The sequence below is a fragment of the Heterodontus francisci genome, chromosome 5 (assembly GCF_036365525.1).
Source record: "Heterodontus francisci isolate sHetFra1 chromosome 5, sHetFra1.hap1, whole genome shotgun sequence".
Lineage (NCBI taxonomy): Eukaryota > Metazoa > Chordata > Chondrichthyes > Heterodontiformes > Heterodontidae > Heterodontus > Heterodontus francisci.
In genome coordinates this window covers 147,204,646-147,223,740 of record NC_090375.1, presented here as the reverse complement: position 1 = coordinate 147,223,740, position 19,095 = coordinate 147,204,646, and the positions used below count along the sequence as shown (strand labels likewise).

The 19,095-nt window shown below is 42.6% G+C and overlaps 1 protein-coding gene across 2 annotated transcripts in view; it reads left to right on the top strand.

Moving 5' to 3' along the window:
- Positions 1 to 19,095, top strand: part of LOC137370090 (collagen alpha-1(XV) chain-like) — a 304,386-nt gene that overhangs the window by 186,771 nt on the left and 98,520 nt on the right. For both annotated transcript variants that reach the window (XM_068032221.1, XM_068032220.1), the window contains exons 12-16: positions 6,391 to 6,462; positions 9,197 to 9,259; positions 11,127 to 11,276; positions 16,205 to 16,267; positions 17,645 to 17,689. In XM_068032221.1, the coding sequence (XP_067888322.1) occupies positions 6,391 to 6,462; positions 9,197 to 9,259; positions 11,127 to 11,276; positions 16,205 to 16,267; positions 17,645 to 17,689 (393 nt within the window). The remainder of the gene's footprint in view (positions 1 to 6,390; positions 6,463 to 9,196; positions 9,260 to 11,126; positions 11,277 to 16,204; positions 16,268 to 17,644; positions 17,690 to 19,095) is intronic.

The following is a 19,095-nucleotide window of genomic DNA, read 5'->3' as shown; positions in this document are numbered from 1 at the left end:
TAAAGCTCTTGTAATGATTGGAGGAGTTTGCTATTGTAACATTAAACCTGTTATAAATATAATTTGAGGCATTCATTTCAACAGTTTTCTTTGTCTCCATCCTTTTATTATTAATTTAACTTTGTTTTTGTAACCATTTTATAACTTAGTCAATATTTTAATTATTTTTGTAAATTTAGGTTAAATTCAACAAAGCCTGACACAGAGCTTCACGAAAAGCAAACACAGATCAGAGGTTCAGGCCTTACTGTTGTAGCCCTGTCACTTCCTATTGACCTTGTGGGTTGGTAAACTGATCCCAAAGGCCAGTTCTACTCAACTGACTCAGTCCCAGAAACCTAATTTACTGACATGGGGCAAGATTTTGGTGGCCAAATGGGGCAGGAACTGAGGCAAGCGGGTGGATAATTTCCTGATACCGGATATCGTGCTGGCTTCCCAACACTGTTCCGACGGTCAGCCATTTTTGTGACAAGGGTGGAAGGAGGAACCTGGCAACCCGCCCGATTCTAAGCAATGACCAGTTAAGCCTGTTAATGAGCTTGTTGTCAGCTCATTAAGGGCTAGTCTGCAAATTTTGAAGGAAGTCACAGGATCCACGCTGGATCTGGAACAGGTTAAGTAGAAGGTGGTGGGAACACGGCAGGGAGGCAGTCATAGCCGTGCCATTCAATGAGATGGGCTCATAAAAGGGTGCACGACAAAGAGGGATGTTCAACCATTGGTACACAGTTGCCATCGTGTGAGCAGAATTAGTGGAGCGAGTGGTCTGTGCACACTCAGTTAGTTGAGGGAGTTGTGCCCCTCCGGGGATCGTGGGGCCATGGGGGTGGGGTTACAGTAAACATTGTGAGTGTAGCTGACTGCAAGCAAGGCAACAGCTGGTCATGGGATTAAGGTACTCAGAGATAGGGATGAGTAGCGATGAGGATCAACATCCTCAGGGGTAGATGCAGAGCCCTGGGCATAAGGAGGGCAGAGGAGAGGAACAAGGGGCAGGAAGGCAATGAAGACCATACCCTCAGCATCGAGTGCACTGCCAAAGAAGAAGCTACCTGGACATGTCAGAGAATCAGTGCCATGGGAGACTGTACCTATGTAGACATATGGTATCTGGGATTTGTGCCCTCGTTGAGGAAGACCTAAGACCTCGCAGCACTGGTCACCATGCCTTGCCAGTAGCCATGAAAGTCACTGTGGCCTTGAACTTCTTTGCCTCTGGCTCGTTCAATCTCTCGAGCGGCAGCACACCACTGCATCTCGCAGGTCACTGATGGCCTATTTGTGAAAGCAGGGCAGGACATACAATTTAAAACACATGGCGACTCGCAGGTAGAAAGGGTAGTGTGATTCGCCTCTATCACTGGTCCCGCTGCATAAAAAAGCTCTTCCTCACATTCCCCCCTGCATTTCATGCCCAAAACCTTCACTCTGTATACCCTAGCCCTTGTACCATTGTCTAACTTATCTATGCCTGTCATAATCTTGTACACCACTATCAAATCTCCTTTGCTCTAAGGAAGATAATCGCAACTTCTCCAACCTAACCTTATAACTAAAATCCCTCATCTCTGGAATCATTCTGGTAAATCTCCTCTGCACCCTCTCAAGGCCCCTCACATCCTTCCTAAAGTGTGGTGACCAGAACTGGATGAAATACTCCACTTGGGGCCTAACCAGAGCTTTATAAAGAGTCAGCATAACTTCCCTGCTTTATGCCTCTATTTCTAAAGCCCAGGTTCCCATATGTTTTGCTAACCACTCTCTCAATATGCCCTGCCACCTTCAAAGATGCACATGCACCCTGAGGTCCCTCTGTTCCTGCACACTCTTTAGAACTGTGCCATTAAGTGTCTATTGCCTTTGCCTATTCCTTCTGCCAAAATGCACTTGTCTGTATTAAAGTCCATTTGTCACTTGTCTGCCCATTCTGCTAGCCTATTTATTTATTTATTTTTTTCCAAAATATACTTTATTCATAAACATCTGTAAAAATTACATTGCCAGACAGTTTCCAAACAGCACCAAAAAATACAAACATTGCAAGGGAGATCAGTTTCCTTCAATACTGTCATGAGTTCCTTCCCAACCCTTCCTTTCCACAATTGTCATGTCAATTACAGTTTTACATTTACAGCAATTGAGAATATCTGCTAGCCTATTTATGTCCTGTTGCAGGTGGTTCAGGATGGAATGAATGCCAGGACACATCTGATCCAGGCAGATCCCTGCACGCTCTGGTACTCACTTTACTCTGATTGTGAGAACACATCCATAAAACACACAATTTTGAATAGTTCCATTCTTATTGAAAATGCATTGCACACATCTCTCCTGCAGTCTCAGTGTCCCTGTTCAAAGACCATTGCTTCCCTTCACCACTTCTTCCCTCTTTTGCAGTTTTTCTATCAAAGAATGGAAGCTCACATGTCTCACATGGGATCATGGCATAACATCTCCAATGTATTTAAAAATTAACAATATACACAAGCACAAATGAAAGTGAATCAAGTGAGCTACTCAGTGCAATGAACAACATGGTGGCCTTTGGTCTCGGCCACTTCTATGCAGTGCTGCCTTTGTGGTCTCGGATGAGGTGAGGCAGCCTGCTCGCGTGTGTCTGTTTGTGGCTGAGATGCCCATGGCGCCATCCTCGTTGTGGAAGTGCCAGTGGGGGCAACTCCAGAGGCTGCTGCACTGGCATCAATGCAGGGGCAGCCTCCGTCACAGGGTCCTGCTGCATAGATGGTCCCTCAGTCAGAGGGGCGAAGGAGGCCAATGATAATGAAGGTGCCCCATGAGGATTGACACCCTCACCCTCATCAGTGACTCAGTCCTTTGATGGTGCTCTAGGTTGCACCGCAGCCTCACAGCTCCAGCGACCCGGGTTCAATTCTGGGTACTGTCTGTGTGGAGTTTGCAAGTTCTCCCTGTGTCTGCGTGGGTTTCCTCCGGGTGCTCCGGTTTCCTCCCACAGCCAAAAGACTTGCAGGTTGATAGGTAAATTGGCCATTATAAATTGCCACTAGTATAGGTAGGTGGTAGGGGAATATAGGGACAAGTGAGGATGTGGTAAGAATATGGGATTAGTGTAGGATTAGTATTAAAGGGTGTTTAATGGTCGGCACAGACTCGGTGGGCTGAAGGGCCTGTTTCAGTGCTGTATCTCTAAATCTAAAAAAATCTAAATTGCTAGATGGGAACCACCAGACGGGGTACAACTGGCGTCCACTCCATGCATCTTTGCACCATCAGCACTACTGACAGGTCAATGCTACAGAATGTAGCATGCATTCTGTGCATGTCAGTGCGCTGTTCCTGCATCCACTCAGGGCGCTGCTGCATATGACTCTCCATGAGGTTGGCCACTCTGTCAATGGAGGAGCTCATACGTTCAAAACCCTGAGCCGTGGCAGTGCACATGACCTAAACGGACTCCTCCATTCTCAGCCCATAACTCCGCACTGCAAGAACTCCAGAAAATCCCCAGGACTTCATGGAACTCATGTTAAAGATGGACTCCTCCATTTTCTGTGCCATGGTGCGCACTGCCTCTGGAAATTCTGACAGATGCTTCTCCACAAGTAACCATTTAGTGGATGACTCTCGATGTTCATCATCAGTGCCCAGCTGAGCAGTGCGTGAAGTATCCTGCACCCTCTGATGGGGACTCTCCACTGTTGTCCCTGTCTCCAACACCAGCTCCTGTTCACATGCGATATGCTCCTCACCATCTGCCGCCCTATCTTTCTGAGAAGCTGGACCAATCGAGGTGCTGGTGGAACGTGAGTAGGAGCCATGTGATGGTGTATCTTCAGAGTGCTGGTCCTCCTCTGAGGATTCCTCAGGTTCATCCCTCACCTCTTCCACCAGGACCTGCGAAATGAAAGACATGAGTTAGTGCTGAAAGTAGGTGAAATAGGGTTCCAATTTAGCATAGTGCAGATCATGAGATTTAATATATTGACGACATCGATTCAACATGAGTAACAGTTAAGTGCCAAGTAGCAGTCACCAGATCTCTAGGCCACTCCCATCTCTCCATCAGCAACAGCCTGTATTGGTGCTAACCTGCTGATCTTCAGGCTTCCTCCTCCATCACAGTCAGGGTAGCTATGGCTGCAGTTCCACCCCCGGTTCTGTGCCTCTCCCTGGATTTGTGGGCTCTCTTCTCCTGCAATGAGAAAAGGCCGAGAGTGAGGAGTTAACGAATTGCTGAGGATGGAGGGTAGACATTTGAGGAGGGTTCCTTTGAGGAATGGGACCAAAAGAGCAATAGGTTGAGGGTAAGTGTGAGTGATGCCTGTTGAGATGGAAATTTGAGGAGGAGACTGGAGAGAAAGGAATGTGTGTGGTGCCAAGGTATGTCAGTCAGAGGAGTGCTGTGCGGGAAAATGCTAGGGAGGTCAGAGGCTGATGGCTGTCAGCTGACAGTTGCAGGAATCTCACCTTACTGGACCTCATGAGGTCATTAAACCTTTTCCGGCACTGAATCCAGATCCTGGGAACTAGATTTCGGCTACTGACATCCTCAGCAACTTGCAGCCATGCCTGCTTGGTGAGGCTGGCTGGCCTCCTCCTGCCATCCTCAGGGAAGGGGACTTCTCTCCGTGCCCTCACTGCCTGAATCATTACCTCCAGGGATGAGTCCGTGATCCGGGGCTGCAGCCTTTCCATATCTTCAATCCGTGCTACAGGTCTTTGCTCCTTCACACTGGATTGTTTCCTGCAATCGCTGCTGTCACTGGGAGTCCTGCCGAGATCGTTCATTGTTGCTTTAGGTGCATTATCCCACCCGCCCTCCTTGATTGGTCAAAAAACCTGGAAGCGGGAGTAGTTTGCTCTGGGAAAGAGCAACGGTAAGTCGCACAAATCAGTGAGTCAGGGTCCCGACCCGAAAATGGTCCTGCCGTTCCAGCAGTGACTAAGGTGAGAAGACTCCGCCCGTAAACTCTGTTTCTCTCATGACAGATGCTGCCAGACCTGCTGAGTATTTCCAGCATTTTCTGTTCTTATTACTTATTATGAACTCCTGTTTTTAATTCATGTCTCTTACTCCTTGCACGTGACAATCCACGTTTCTGCATTCCTAATTCTGTAACTATTAAAATACAGCTCCACATAAGGATAATGTAATTGACTCATCTCTTATCAATAGCTTTAGTTTTAACCAGTTCTTTTTTTCCATAGACCAGTACTTTATCATATTGATAGTTTCATAAAAGCAAAATACTGCGGATGCTGGAAATCTGAAATAAAAACAAGAAATGCTGGAACCACTCAGCAGGTCTGGCAGCATCTGTGGAAAGAGAAGCAGAGTTAACGTTTCGGGTCAGTGACCCTTCATCGGAACATTCTTGTTGCATGGAATTGCTATCCCACTAAGTTAAATCTTTAGTTTTAAGTCTGTCTTTGATTCAGCGTCATTCCATTCTAATCTCCTGCTTCTACAGAAACACAATTAAAAAGAATGACATGCACTCAGATGTTTTCCTTTTGCAGGTCTACTTGTTTTTCCTGCACTTAATAAAGTGAAGTATATGAATCGGTCTTCACTGGCATGTCCTTTAATTAGGTTTACTGAAGTTGAGGCAAATAGCACAGATGTATTTAAGGGGAAGCTAGATAAACACATGAGAGAGAAAGGAATAGAATGTTGTGCCAATAGGGTTAGAGTGAAGTGGGTGGGAAGAGGCTTGTGTGAAGCATAAACACCAGCATTAACTTGTTGGGCCAAATGGCCTGTTTCTATGCTTTACATTCTATGTAAGTGACTAAACTGCCCATTGCTTTAAGGTCAGCTTTGGTTCAATAGCCCAATGGTGCTTTAAATAAGCAAAGATTAAAGACAAATTCTACTACAATGTAAAAAGAAATCAATAGCAATGTAACATCAGCAAACTCCAGGATAGTCTGACTAATCCTTTCCTTACAATGCTCCACACTTACAATGTGATTTTTCACCTCCTGTGGGGAAAGGTATCTCACCTCTCTTCTGAGGAATCTGTTTGTCCTCAAATGCCACCTCCATCAACCATCATATTAAATATTCTGCTTCAGTTAAAAGGTTACTCAAACAAATAATACTGTGCAGAGCAAACGGACTTAAATTTGCAATGAATGCTATTTCACCAAAGAGGCAAAAACATACTTTAATCCTAATTAAATGCAGTTACAGTCTGAGCAGCAGGTTTCCTTACCACACAGTAGTTCAGAGAAATGTTTTACGTGCATGAGAAATTAAATGCAGTAAGGATTCCAGGTGGAAAGGTACTGTACTAGTAGTGAACTGTTGGGCAGCTATCCGTCTTGTAGAGTTGTGTAACCTTGATTTCTGAGCTACTACTGTATTTTGTGTTGTGATAGATTACTATCTTGCTCTCCCCTTAGGGTGATCCTGGGCTTCGCGGTTCGCCAGGTCCTCCTGGTCCACCTGGTCCACCTGGCCAACAACACAGGCTTGTAAGTAAAGATCAATACTCATTTAATGAACGATTTGGGCCTTGATTTTGTGGCCAATTTTTTCCTCCTACTGCATAGTGTTTGCTTTTGTGAATTTACTAATAAATATTAATGGTGCACATATGGAAGCTACAGTAAAAGACTCCTCTGTCCAAAAGAAAATTAAATTATTGGTACTTTTCGGTGTCAATTGGGCTCAGTTGGTGACACTCTCACTTCATGGTTTCAAGCCCTAGTTACAGACTTGAGCTAGGTTGGCAGTCCCATGCAGTCCTGAGGAATTGAGTACTGCACTGTCGGAAATGCTATCTTTCAGGCGAGATGTTAAACCAAGGATTCAAAGGGTTGTAAAAGATCCCAGGGTATTCTTGGAAGAAGAGCAAGGAGTTTTCCTGGAGACCCAGCCAACATTCCTCCCTCAACCAACACCATTTGTTTGCTGTACCTTGTGCTTTAAGTGATAGTCCACTAATTATAAATACATTTTGGATGCCCTGAGGACGTAATACAATGGTATATAAATGTGAGTTCATTCTTTGTTTAATTGCATTGATGTGGTTGAGAGCTCAAATGTGTGTATTTGAGATAAAAAAACAAAGTGCTGGAAATACTCAGCAGGTCTGACAGCATCTGTGGAGAGAGAAACAGAGTTAACGTTTCAGATGGATGACCTTCGGAATCTGATGAAATGTCACTGACCTGAAACGTTAACTCTGTTACTCTCTCCACAGATGCTGCCAAACATGCTGAGTATTTCCAGCACTCTCTGTTTTTATTTCAGATTTCCAGCATCCGCAGTATTTTGTTTTTATTTTAGATGAAAAGGGTTCCATTTGATCACATGGAAAGTGGGAGAGCAAGGGTGGGAAGAGAAGCCATTGCTGGAGATGTTTTGGATATAATTGGATCGGAATGAATGGAACCAAACAAGCAATTCTGCTGAGCTGGCCAACAGAGAAAAGACATTGTCGAAAGATAGTGTGGTCAACATGTCAAAGGTCGCAAGTATGTGAGGAAAGATTATGCACCACAAACAAAGTTACAGAGGAATTAATTTGTGACTTTTATTAGGCTTGTTTCAATGCTGTTATAAGGGCAGAAAAATAGTTGGAGAGATTCAAACAGGAAGTTGCGGGAAAGATGGAAGCAACAATATGTGCAAGTACTTTGAAGGAAAGAGAGATTGGAGATGGGCAATGACTTATAAGAACTGTGAGATTGAGAACGTTTTTTGAGGAGGGACTGATGACAGCAGTTTTGAAAGAGATTGGGACAGTACCTGAAGGAGACAGAACCATTTGTGATTTGTAGGGAGGGGGGTTGAGTGGTCACTAGTGTAATGGGAATAGGGTCAAGAGAGCAAGAAGATGGATTTTCATGGGCAACGTTCGATCAGAGAATTCCTTGAGGGAAATATGGAGAGAAATTAGATAAAGTGTTGGGTTCAGGTCTAGGGCAGGGGGAGCCTTGGGGAGGTTTGTCTTGGTGGGCAAGAGGAAGATAGGGAAGCGATAGAGGGAACAGAATGATCTTGGTGACAAAGAAGTCTATGAGCTCCTTGCACCTTTTGTTGGAGGTGAGGGTGGAGACGACAGGGAAGAGGGGTTTAAGGAGACAATTAGTAGTAAAATAAAGAAGCCAAGAGGTTATTTTTGCACTCTAAGATGATCCTGGAGTCATGAATAGTTTTGACACAGGATAGCAGGATCTGATAGTGTTTGATGTGGTCCAGCTAGATCTGGCAATGGATAGCCAAAACAGTTACGAACCCAATATGCTCAAGTCATTGCCCCTGGACTTGGAGACATGCAGTTAGGGACATTACTGGATGAAATGACCATGGTAGGAGAGAATAAAGGCTTTACTAAGAACAAGGGTATCAAAAATGAAGGTAAGTGAATAGTTGAGCAGATTAACAACTGCAGAAGCATGAAGGGAAATGGAGGGTGATATAGTCTAGCCAGTTTAAAGTTTGAAAGTACAGTTGTAAATGACTTGGGGAGAGTCTATTCCAGGGACAGATGCAGAAGGAGTTGGGATTGGAAGGATGTGCGTGGTGAGGGATGGCCTTGTCTGTGATTGAGATGATGGGAATAAAAAGGTCACGGGAGATGGCAATGTAAAGGATGTGACCATGAACGTGCGTAGAAGAGTTTATATGGAGGGAGATTTTAAGGAAAGACAGGAGGACAGTGAAATCAGAGGAGAGAGGGCAAGGTGTGAGTTTCACTGAAGGTCAAGAGCCACTCATTGCAGTGGATGAGAAAGGAAAGCAGTGAGGATATCTCGGTGAGAAACTCAGGCTTGGGTTTAGGGGGTGCAGTAGAAAAAGAGGATTTTAAAGGGGAGAAGAGAAGAGTGGAACATGGTGAGGTGCTCAAAGAAGGAGTAGGGAGTGATACCAAGGTGAGTTTGATCAGAGCCACATTGGGGATTGGGGAGGGAGCAGCTGGTGGAAGGTAGAGCCAGGTGGAGAAGCTTCAGAAAGGAACAAGATGTCACCACCTGTTAAGCAAATGGAATTTTCAACCTGCATTAGCATGAGTCACAGACGACACTGTGAAATGCTTCCTGATGAAAACCATATAAATATCAACAAGTTAAACTGGATAGAACAATGAAGCAAATCATGTCAAATGCCAGTTAAAAACTGTAGATTGTAAAAGTATTGGCCATATCCAGATGTCAGCTTTTTCCTTTGATTGTATTATTTTTCTCTTTTCTCATCTTGCAGAATATCCTCGATGCAGAAGGTTCTGGTTTCGATGATAGTGACAATGACATGGAGATAATTCGAGTGAGTGTCTCACTCTGACAATATACAGAGGATATTTGCCATGTTCCACAGCCGCAGTAGTGGCGAGTGCAAGTTGAGAATCAGAGTTAGTGTGCTATTGTACCATTTCTGACCTATTCTAGCATCTAGCGAGGCTCAGTGCTCACAGTTTCTCTTATTAAATCAGTATTTGGAAGGGTGGGGAGAGCCAGGATCTCCAGGAACACTGAATAGGAAGTTATATAGAACACTGGGAAAAGGGTTGTGATCTGGGGCCATTAAGGAGTTAGGTCCATGGATCTGGGAGCTTTAGGATTACTGCCTGAAATTTATGGGAATAGTTGGGGTCATGAGAAGGAAGGCTGCAGAGCACATTCCTGGGATTCAGGAGGCATGTTTAGGAGGGGTTTTTGAATATTTGGGACCAAAGTGTGGCATTAATGGGGGTTGCTGGCATTTGGGAGTAATAGATGGCAGCGGGGTCCAGCAACCTTGCAGAGTTTGTTCTGGGGGGTGGGGTGGTGGTTGCTGGTGGAAAGCCAAAAGAATGGAACACAAATAGCCTTGAGCCCAGTTTGAACAAGTAGGCCCCAAACCCCCATTGCATTCCCACCTGCAGCTTTTCATCTGCAAATCATTTTTTCACATTATCAGCCAGTTCCTGTCTTTACATTCCTGCCTGAAAGCATTAAAGGATAAATTTTATTTTCCTGCTGACTTATATAGCCTTTCAGAAGCTAATTATATTACTTTATTAAATACCCAAAATATTCATTGTTTACAGAGTTTCCAAGTTCTTAGTATTTTAAAAATTCCTGAAGCCTCAAATAAGGTGTGGAGGAGAATTTTTTAATTGAATATATACAGCCAAAAAAATAGGTGATTGGCTAAAAAATCTATTCTCAATAAACAATCTCTTTGATTTATTTTCTAACCATCAACAAAGAACCCATGACAGCGGGGGTTCTAAGTGAGGAGTTCATAACAGAAAAGCAAAAATGTGAGTATATTAAATAAATGCCAGCACTTGCTTTGAGAATTCAATCTCCAACAGAATACAATTCAACCCTTTAACTCTTGTTAGTGCATGCTAAGAAATTCTTTAAATTAGGTGTTTCGAGTGCACTGAGGTGATTGAAGTCTTACAAACTGTTTAATTAAAATCTTCCTTTTAAAGCCTATACCTCTGAGACAGGCCAAGGATTTGAAGTAAAAACTTTAATGATGACATCAAAAAACATAATAGGTAATTCAATGAGTAAATTTGATCATGTTATTGGAAAATATATAATTTGTAAAGTATTTTTTAAAAGCCATTAAACATTATAACATGAAAAACTTCTGTATTCCTTAATCTGCTCTCCCTTTCTGTAGCTTTATTATATGTTCGCTCATTCATTAAATGCGCAATCGCTTCTCATCCCTGAAGTTAGCAGCTGGGGTAAATAACCTTATTTTGTTTTCATTCTCTGGATGTTGGTGTCACTGGCAAGGCCAGCATTTATTGCCCATCCTAGTTGCCCTGAGAAAGTAGTGATGAGCTTCTTTGTTCAACGGCTGGTTGTGGTTTCATACAATTGAGTGGCTTGCTAGGCCAATTCAAAGGGCAGTTATGAGACAGCCACGTTGGTGTGGGCCTCGAGTCGCATATGGGCCAGACTGGGTAAGGACAGCAGGTTTCCTGACAGGTTAATGAACCAGTTAGGATTTTAATTCAACAGCTTTGTGATACCAGTTTTTTTTATTTTCAGATTTTTTAAAACTGAATTCAAATTCTCAGACTGCCATTTTGGGATTATGAACTTGCATTCTCTGAATTATTAGTCAAGTAACATAACCATTGCTCTACCATACCACAAGTTTAATGGTGTGCCTGTCTGTATTCTAGGGTCTCCCTGGGCCACCAGGCCCTCCAGGATTGCCAGGACCGCCAGGTATCCCAGCTCAATCCGAAGTGATGAATGCAAGCATTGTCGGCTCCCCAGGACCACATGGTCCGCCTGGTCACCCTGGACAAGATGGTAGATCGGGTGAGCCTGTAAGTAAATATCACTTCACATCTTTCTTATCTGTTAATTGGCTTTCCCATTACTGCTTTTATTTCTGATTAGAAGCTGATATCAATCTCCTGTCCTATTGAAGTGCTCTGACTTTAAAATTTTACAGGTGTTTGATGAGGAATTTAGCGGTTCTGGTGAGGTATTCAGCTTGTTTGTTCATATCCATTGCACTCCCAAATGCACTGATCCTATAGAAACAGGCTGAAAAGGCAGTTTTTTTTTTAATTAAAAATAAAATCAGCCTGTTAAGTTCACCATGTTTCTGGCTCTTCATACTGACCTGCATTGTTGTTGTATTCTTCTGTATCATGCATGCATTCTGCATTAATCTGACAAAGTGCTCAATGTGCCATGGGTAAGAAAGTGCATCACATATAGGGGACAAACTTGTGGGACGTAATATTTCTTTGTACTTATAAATATAAAACCACACTGTATGGGTTCGAACAGGTAATGTGATTAAACATGCCTAAGTATACTCACATACACATCTTGAGCAATGATGAATATTAACCTTTCAGTATTGTCTAGTTGGGCGTTTAGGTCAGAGTTTTTGAAAGAGGAATAAAAACATAAAGTGCTGGAAATACTCAGCAGGTCTCGCAGTATCTGCGGAGAGAGAAACAGAGTAACCATTTCAGGTCGATGACCTTTCATCAGAACAGCTTCTCCGCAGATGCTGCCAGACCTGCTGAGTATTTCCAGAACTTTCTGTTTTTATTTGAGATTTCCAGCATGCACAGTATTTTGCTTTTATTCTTGAAAAAGGAAATTGTTTCATCTGGGACCCTTTTTCAGAGCCTCTGACAAATTAATTTTAGGAGAGGGTCTAAGGAAAAGTTTTTTGAATAGAAAGTATTTCTCTTTCTCCTCTATTACCTCACTTGCCTCCCCAACCCAGTCAATGCTTTTCTTTCCTTTAACTTGTCTGCATTTGTTCAGTCACAATCACTGACATCTAGTGTATCTTGGAAGTTTCACTCCAGATCCACTTTTTCTTCTCCTTGCAAATTTATTTATTTATTTAGAGATACAGCACTGAAACAGGCCCTTCGGCCCACCGAGTCTGTGCCGACCATCAACCACCCATTTATACTAATCCTACATTAACCCCATATTCTCTACCTCATCCCCACCATTCTCCTACCACCTACCTGCACCAGGGGCAATTTACAATGGCCAATTTACCTATCAACTTGCAAGTCTTTGGAGGTGGGAGGAAACTGGAACACCCGGTGGAAACCCACGCAGACACAGGGAGAACTTGCAAACTCCACACAGGCAGTACCCAGAACTGAACCCGGGTCGCTGGAGCTGTGAGGCTGCGGTGCTATCCACTGCGCCACTGTGCCACTCTGTCCCTTAAAAATGGGATCCCTCTTATCCTTTCAATTCCCCTATTGCCATTATACTGCTATTTCAAAGATATTTAAGTTTCTGGTTAACTTCAAAGTTCTTCATCATCTTGGACATCTGGCCTAATCCTTGAACCCAGTGAGGTTTTGACCTGTGGCTGTGATAAAAACCCCGGAAATGTTTTACGGCATTCACAAACTTCCTTCAAATCGTACCCCTCCATTCATCTTACAGTCCAGTGCAGAATCCTGCATTTCCATCCTTGCAGCCCGTTTGATGGACCAGTGAAGATGTAATTTCTTTCCATTTTTCCAAGGCTCAAATCCAAATTTTCCTCCTCATTTTTTTTTTAACATCACTAAAGGTATAGATTTGGATGGGGGTAATGAGTATTCTAGTGGTTGGGGCAGAAAACTGCATGCAAATGAAATTCACAGAGATGGGGACAATTAAAGGGGAGTGTCATAATAGAGTGCCAAAAACACTGAAAGCTTTTGGAAAGCCTTAAAAACCTATTAGAAGTCTTTGCTGAGGTTGAAAGGACAGGGGACTAAGCAGATACAGGCACAATAAGAAACCAAGATGCAGGCATGAGTCTACAGGAGAGTGGTGGAGTAGCCCAGTAACTGACTCTCCACTTGATGGTTTCTGGAGGGGAGGTGTGCCTTTTTGAGCTGGTATAGAGGCTGGCTCTATATCTGACTCACTGCTGACCTGGACCCAGTGAAGGCAGTCCCTTATAGTCATTGCCAGGTCAGTGTGTCAGAGTCTGAAGAAATGCCAAGTGCTTTGTTGCAAGGTGCAGTGAATCAGGCCCTCTTTAAGGACACTGAAAGCATGTGATTGAGTGCTTCTGATGCAGCATCCAACATTCCGATTAGTCAGTCCTTCACATATCCGAATAATGAAATTGGCAGCTTCCTTTGGGGAAACAAAGAGTTTGTGTGAACCAAAGTGTAGTCTGGCCACAATTGTAAATGCGCAGGTACTGTTATGTGGCTATGTGGTTAGCACTGCAGCCTCACAGTTCCAGGGACCTGGGTTCAATTCTGGGTACTGCCTGTGCGGAGTTTGCAAGTTCTCCCTGTGTCTGCGTGGGTTTCCACCGGGTGTTCCAGTTTCCTCCCACAGCCAAAGACTTGCAGGTTGATAGGTAAATTGGCCATTGTAAATTGCCCCTAGTGTAGGTAGGTGGTAGGGAATATGGGATTACTGTAGGGTTAGTATAAATGGGTGGTTGTTGGTCAGCACATGACTCGGTGGGCCAAAAGACCTGTTTCAGTGCTGTATCTCTAAATTTAAAAAATCTTTTGAATAGCTTAACTTGCTTGGTATCCTCCATGGATCCTCTTCTTCCAAACTTGTGAGATAGGAGAATTCCCATAGGTAAGCCCAGTGATATCAATAATGGTTCTGAGGGGCAAAAACAAAGCATTTATACAACAAGCAAAGGACCAATGTTTAAGAAATGGCTATTGGAAATCACACCAAAGTGCAAAATGGGTGGTATTCCAGTAGGGTGGAGATTTCTCCCACTTTCCACTCTTTGCCACTGCAACAAGGCCTGGGAGCAGAAAACTGTCAGTGTTCCAGCTAATGTGAAAATTTTCATTACTCCACAGACTGACATCAAATATAAATAAATATAACCTCTATACACATCCCACAAAAACTGCCTCAATTCTAATCCCAGCATATTTTGACTGCTCTGTGAATAACGGCTTTATCATTGTACTTCTGAGAAGATTTGTATGAGGTCGCTCACAGCCCGAGTCCAACAATATCCTAGGATTTAGTTTTAGGAGCATTCGGTTCTTGTGCATTTTCTTTCCCTCTTCAATGCGAAAATCAATTAAAAGTATTTTACACATTCCAGATTTAGCTTTACTTCTCTTTTATTGTGGCTTTAAAGCAGATGTTCTACTTCTACAGTGAGAAGATGCACACTGGCACTGTACGCAAAGTGAAGCACCTTGTGTGCAATTATTAACAGGAGTAAAGATTGACTTGAACTACAGGTGGATTATGCAAGAGTATGGCATAATTTACCTTTGGCTTGCACGAAGACATAAAACAGCTTGATCAGTGAAACATGGTCCGTGCAGAAATCTGCCTTTTAAAAAAAAATGCAACAGTTAACTGCAAATACTAACTGCTCTCGGTTATTACTGCCACATGTCCCACTTGTTCAAAGGGATATCGCTGACAATCAATATCTTTTAAGAATCATTTCTGTACAATTCACCTTCATTCCCTTCCATTGCATGAGGTGTGAAATTTACATGCTTATCAGATTTTACATCCAAAAAGCAACTTAAATACATTTTACTTTTTAAAAGAACTTTTCAAGGCCAACCTGTGCATGGACATCTTGAGCTGCAGAAGCTGGGTGGGTAACTAGAACCTGTGATATAGTAACCATGGTATTCTGGAGCTTGCTTAATTTCCTCTGAAGGTTAGAAAGGAATTTCCCAGTGCTTTTCCTGCTCAGTTGGCCCATGGAGTTTTTTTTGCTGGTGATCTACAAAAAATGATGGACAGTCAAAGACTTACTGCTCCACCTGCCTGTCCCACACAGTTGTGATGCCTTATGCATCATGCTACAGACATTCCCCAGCCATCCAGAGCCATGTAATCTCCCGGGTAAGGCAGAAAGCCAGATAAAAACCCAAGCTAATTAGCATGGAAAGGTCCTCTCTGACCCTTCCATAGTCGATCAAAACAATTCCAGGAGACCACTATGGCCTTCATTACCATTGCAACTTACCTACCTCTTGGACGAGGTGCTCTCCATCTCAGCCAGAAACAGGTCCAACTCTCACTTTATTGAATTCAGTGAATCAGCATTCACTGTATGAGCTGGTAACCTGTTTCACAGGTCCATTATTCTCTGGGAAGAGAAAAACCTCCTAACATATAACCTAGTTCTTCCCTTACTTTGATGGTCCATGTAGATTCCATCTTGTCAAGATGGAACAGGTTTGATGGACCAGTTGGTCTTTTCCTGCCCTTTTATCATAGCCTAGAATTGGTTTATCATTTGACCAGATTTGTCAACCATTTAATCAAGCTTTTGATGGTCAGCTAGATTGATCTGTGGCTCTCACGAATCCCCAGATACATTACAAAGGTCCGTTAATGCTTGATACAATGACTTTGTGATCCAACCACACCCACAAACACTACCTGCACAAACCATGTAGTCCATTGGGGTTCATCTACATTTGGCACAAACCCAGTGATGGGCCTTTGATATCACCGGTGTTTATACAAATCCTATAGAGTTGGAAGTGGTCCTGAAAGGCAAAATAATGCAAATTAGATTAAGTTAATTGCTGGTGACACATAGTTGTAAATGCTCCTCTGTGAACTAAAGCTTGAAAGGAAGCAGCAACATCTGGGCAGATGTTATTGTCAGTATCTTTTCCATGTCATTGAACATCTGGCATATGTGGCAGGGCGCATCGCAAAGGCTTTTGGTTTCGTGTAACAGCATGTGCTTATGGTAAGTTCTCCTGTACTCCATTAATTGGTTGTTCATCATTTATAGGGTCCAAGGGGACCGCCAGGAGTGGATGGGACCCTTGGTGAACCAGGGGCAAAAGGACAAAAAGTAAGTATTGCAAATATTGTGAAGTGATTCAGTGTGCAGATCCAAGGTATCCAATTCACTGGCTGCCGCAATGAACTCCCATTAGAAAATACCCAGTAAATAATTCTGCCATTTCCCTTCAACTTCAGTTACTTCACCACATTTATGCATTTACACTTTCAACTTCATCCCTAATCACTCTTGCAAGTGTGATACTGAAAAAGATACTTTTTTATTGCGTTAAATCCTTTGCTATGTTCCTCTCTTTGCACCCATATACTTTTAGCCTGTTTTAAAATTTTCCTAAATGCGTCCCAAAGTTCTGCCTTCCTTTCTGCATCGATTAATTTTCTTTCTTATTTTAGTTTAACTTCTCTGCTTATCCATTTTGGAGACTGGTTACCTCACTCTCATTTCTCTGTGGTATAACCATGTCGTTGATATTCTGTGTTTAAAAGTTTTCTAATTTTCACTAACCAAGTAAGCACATCAGCAACTCATCTGACTTTGATTCTATTCACTTCCTTTGTGATGTGTATTTTTTTACATATTATTACTGACGACCAGCAGAAGTTTAATTGCCAGCACTGGGATGAATAACCATTTTTTAAAATGGAACAAACACTCTTCCCTTGATTGTCTGTTCGTTTGCATTACTACTATCTTTTTGTCTGTACCGCACAGCAGTTCATGTCTTCCCAACTGTGAGAATGCAATTGGTGTGTTAATAAAGGAGGTTGGCCCCAGTAGTGTTTGTTTACAGCGATCTGCCAAGCTCAGAAGAACAAAACCTTCGTCTATGGGTGAACATATAATTCTCCCAGCTTTTGCTAAATATTTTAGCTGCATTAGCCTTAATGATTATTATTCGTATGTGGTTGGTAATGAGCCTTATTATCAATGCAGTACCAGTAATTTGTATGTAAGGCATTAACACATATACTGTCCCAGAAAATTCTGTACAAAAAGAATGATTGCTTGCTTTGTGTCAGTTGGCCAAAGCTTTAAGTAGGCTTGTAGTTGATAAAAACGAGGAAAGATTTTCAGGGGGTGAATGCATCCAACAACGTACAAACATGTTGTGCGACTATGTAAAATTAAGAATCTTGCAGGAAGCTGTGAATCAGAGTCAAGGAAGCTGACTGTAAAATTGATGGTCATCATTGTGGACTAGAGGATAGGTGCCTGTGATTTATCGATCTGTGCTGCCAGTGGACTCGTTCCTCATTGCCATCATGTGCTTGGAAAATTTAAACTGTTATGTAGAAGGCAGCCTGTGCTGCCTCATAAGAATGTGTGGCCCTTTGCTAATGATTTTATGTCTCTTCTGTGATCTTGGATTCAATAGTAACTTTCTGTTTTACGCAAGACAAATCAATATAATGTATTTGTTTGCAGGGTGATCAAGGTCCACTTGGTCTGCCTGGTCTACAGGGAGCAAAGGTATATTTTAAATGTTTAAACGCCACATTGATTGCCCATCTTTGGATGCCCTGAGAGCGATTGTTGGTACAACTGGGTGGCTTGCTATGCCAGTTGAGAGGGTATTAAGGGTCAACCATATAGCGTGGAATTGAGTCACATCTAGGGGTGAGGGACAATAATGGACCATTTGGATTTTTACAGCAATCCTACAGCCTTCCACAATCACTTTTTTCTGGTGCCAGCCCACAAATTACCAGATTTATTAAATTTAGTGTCACGGGTTGCCATGGTGGAATTCAAATTCATGTTCTCTGGGTTGCTGGTCCAGTAGCAAATCCACTACACTACTGTAGCCATTGACAAAAATATAAAATGGTTTTGTATGAAACTGTACTGAAGTTCAACTAAACCACTGAAACCAATCATGTGGAAATTGCTGTCCATACTGGCCCAAATGTGTGAATCCATTTTGGAATTTGGTGCAGTCACACAGTTGTACGCTCTAGGTAAAACCCTATAATTTGGTATTGGGTGGTACAGTCTTTGGCTGTGCGTGGTCATCTTATAAGGTATCCTTAGCTTAGTAGTAGTACAGTCACCTCTGAATCAGAAGTCCAAACCCCACAGATTTGAGTACAACATCTAGGCTACCACGTCAGTACAGTACTGAGGGAGTGCTGCACTGTTGCAGATGCAAGTCTTTCAGATGTGATTTTAAACCGATAACCCCCTACCCTCTCCGATAGATGTAATTCATGCGATGATGCTCTTTGAAGATGAGCAAAGGAAGTATCCTGGGTAGTATTTATCCCTCCACCAACATCACTGAACCAATTTATCTTGTGATTATCTTATTGCTGTTTGTAGGATCTTATTGTGTGCAAATTGGCTGGCTGTTGTGTTTCTTTATCCTACAACAGTGACCACACTTCTAAAGTGTTTCATTGGCTGTAAAGTGCTTTGGGATGTCATGAGGCTGTGAAAGTGCTTTATAAATGGAATTTGCTGCTTTAATTATCTTAGTTTTAATGTATTTTATTGTATTTCACTGTTCTGTAAACCAGTTGGCCACCATCCATCTCAATGTGTGGACTATGCTCACCAGGCTTATAGAACATAAAATGACACAAAAAAGTGTGACTACATTAGTCTCCAAGACAAATGTGGATAAAGATGATTAGATGTCACCTCTGGTCTTCTTTCAAAGCGTCCTTCAGCAGAACAATTGCAGTATCCAAGGAAACCTGTAGAAGTGAACTCCTTCAAGTTGAAATTCTCATTGTATTGGTTCATGAGCAGGAGGGTTTGGTTCTCCGGAAAATGGGAAATAAAATACAGACCATCAGTCCATGAGCTACTCAATTCATCCTGTCTGTATAGTGAAAGGATATATGAATTATACTGAAGAAGTGAATTGTCAGTCG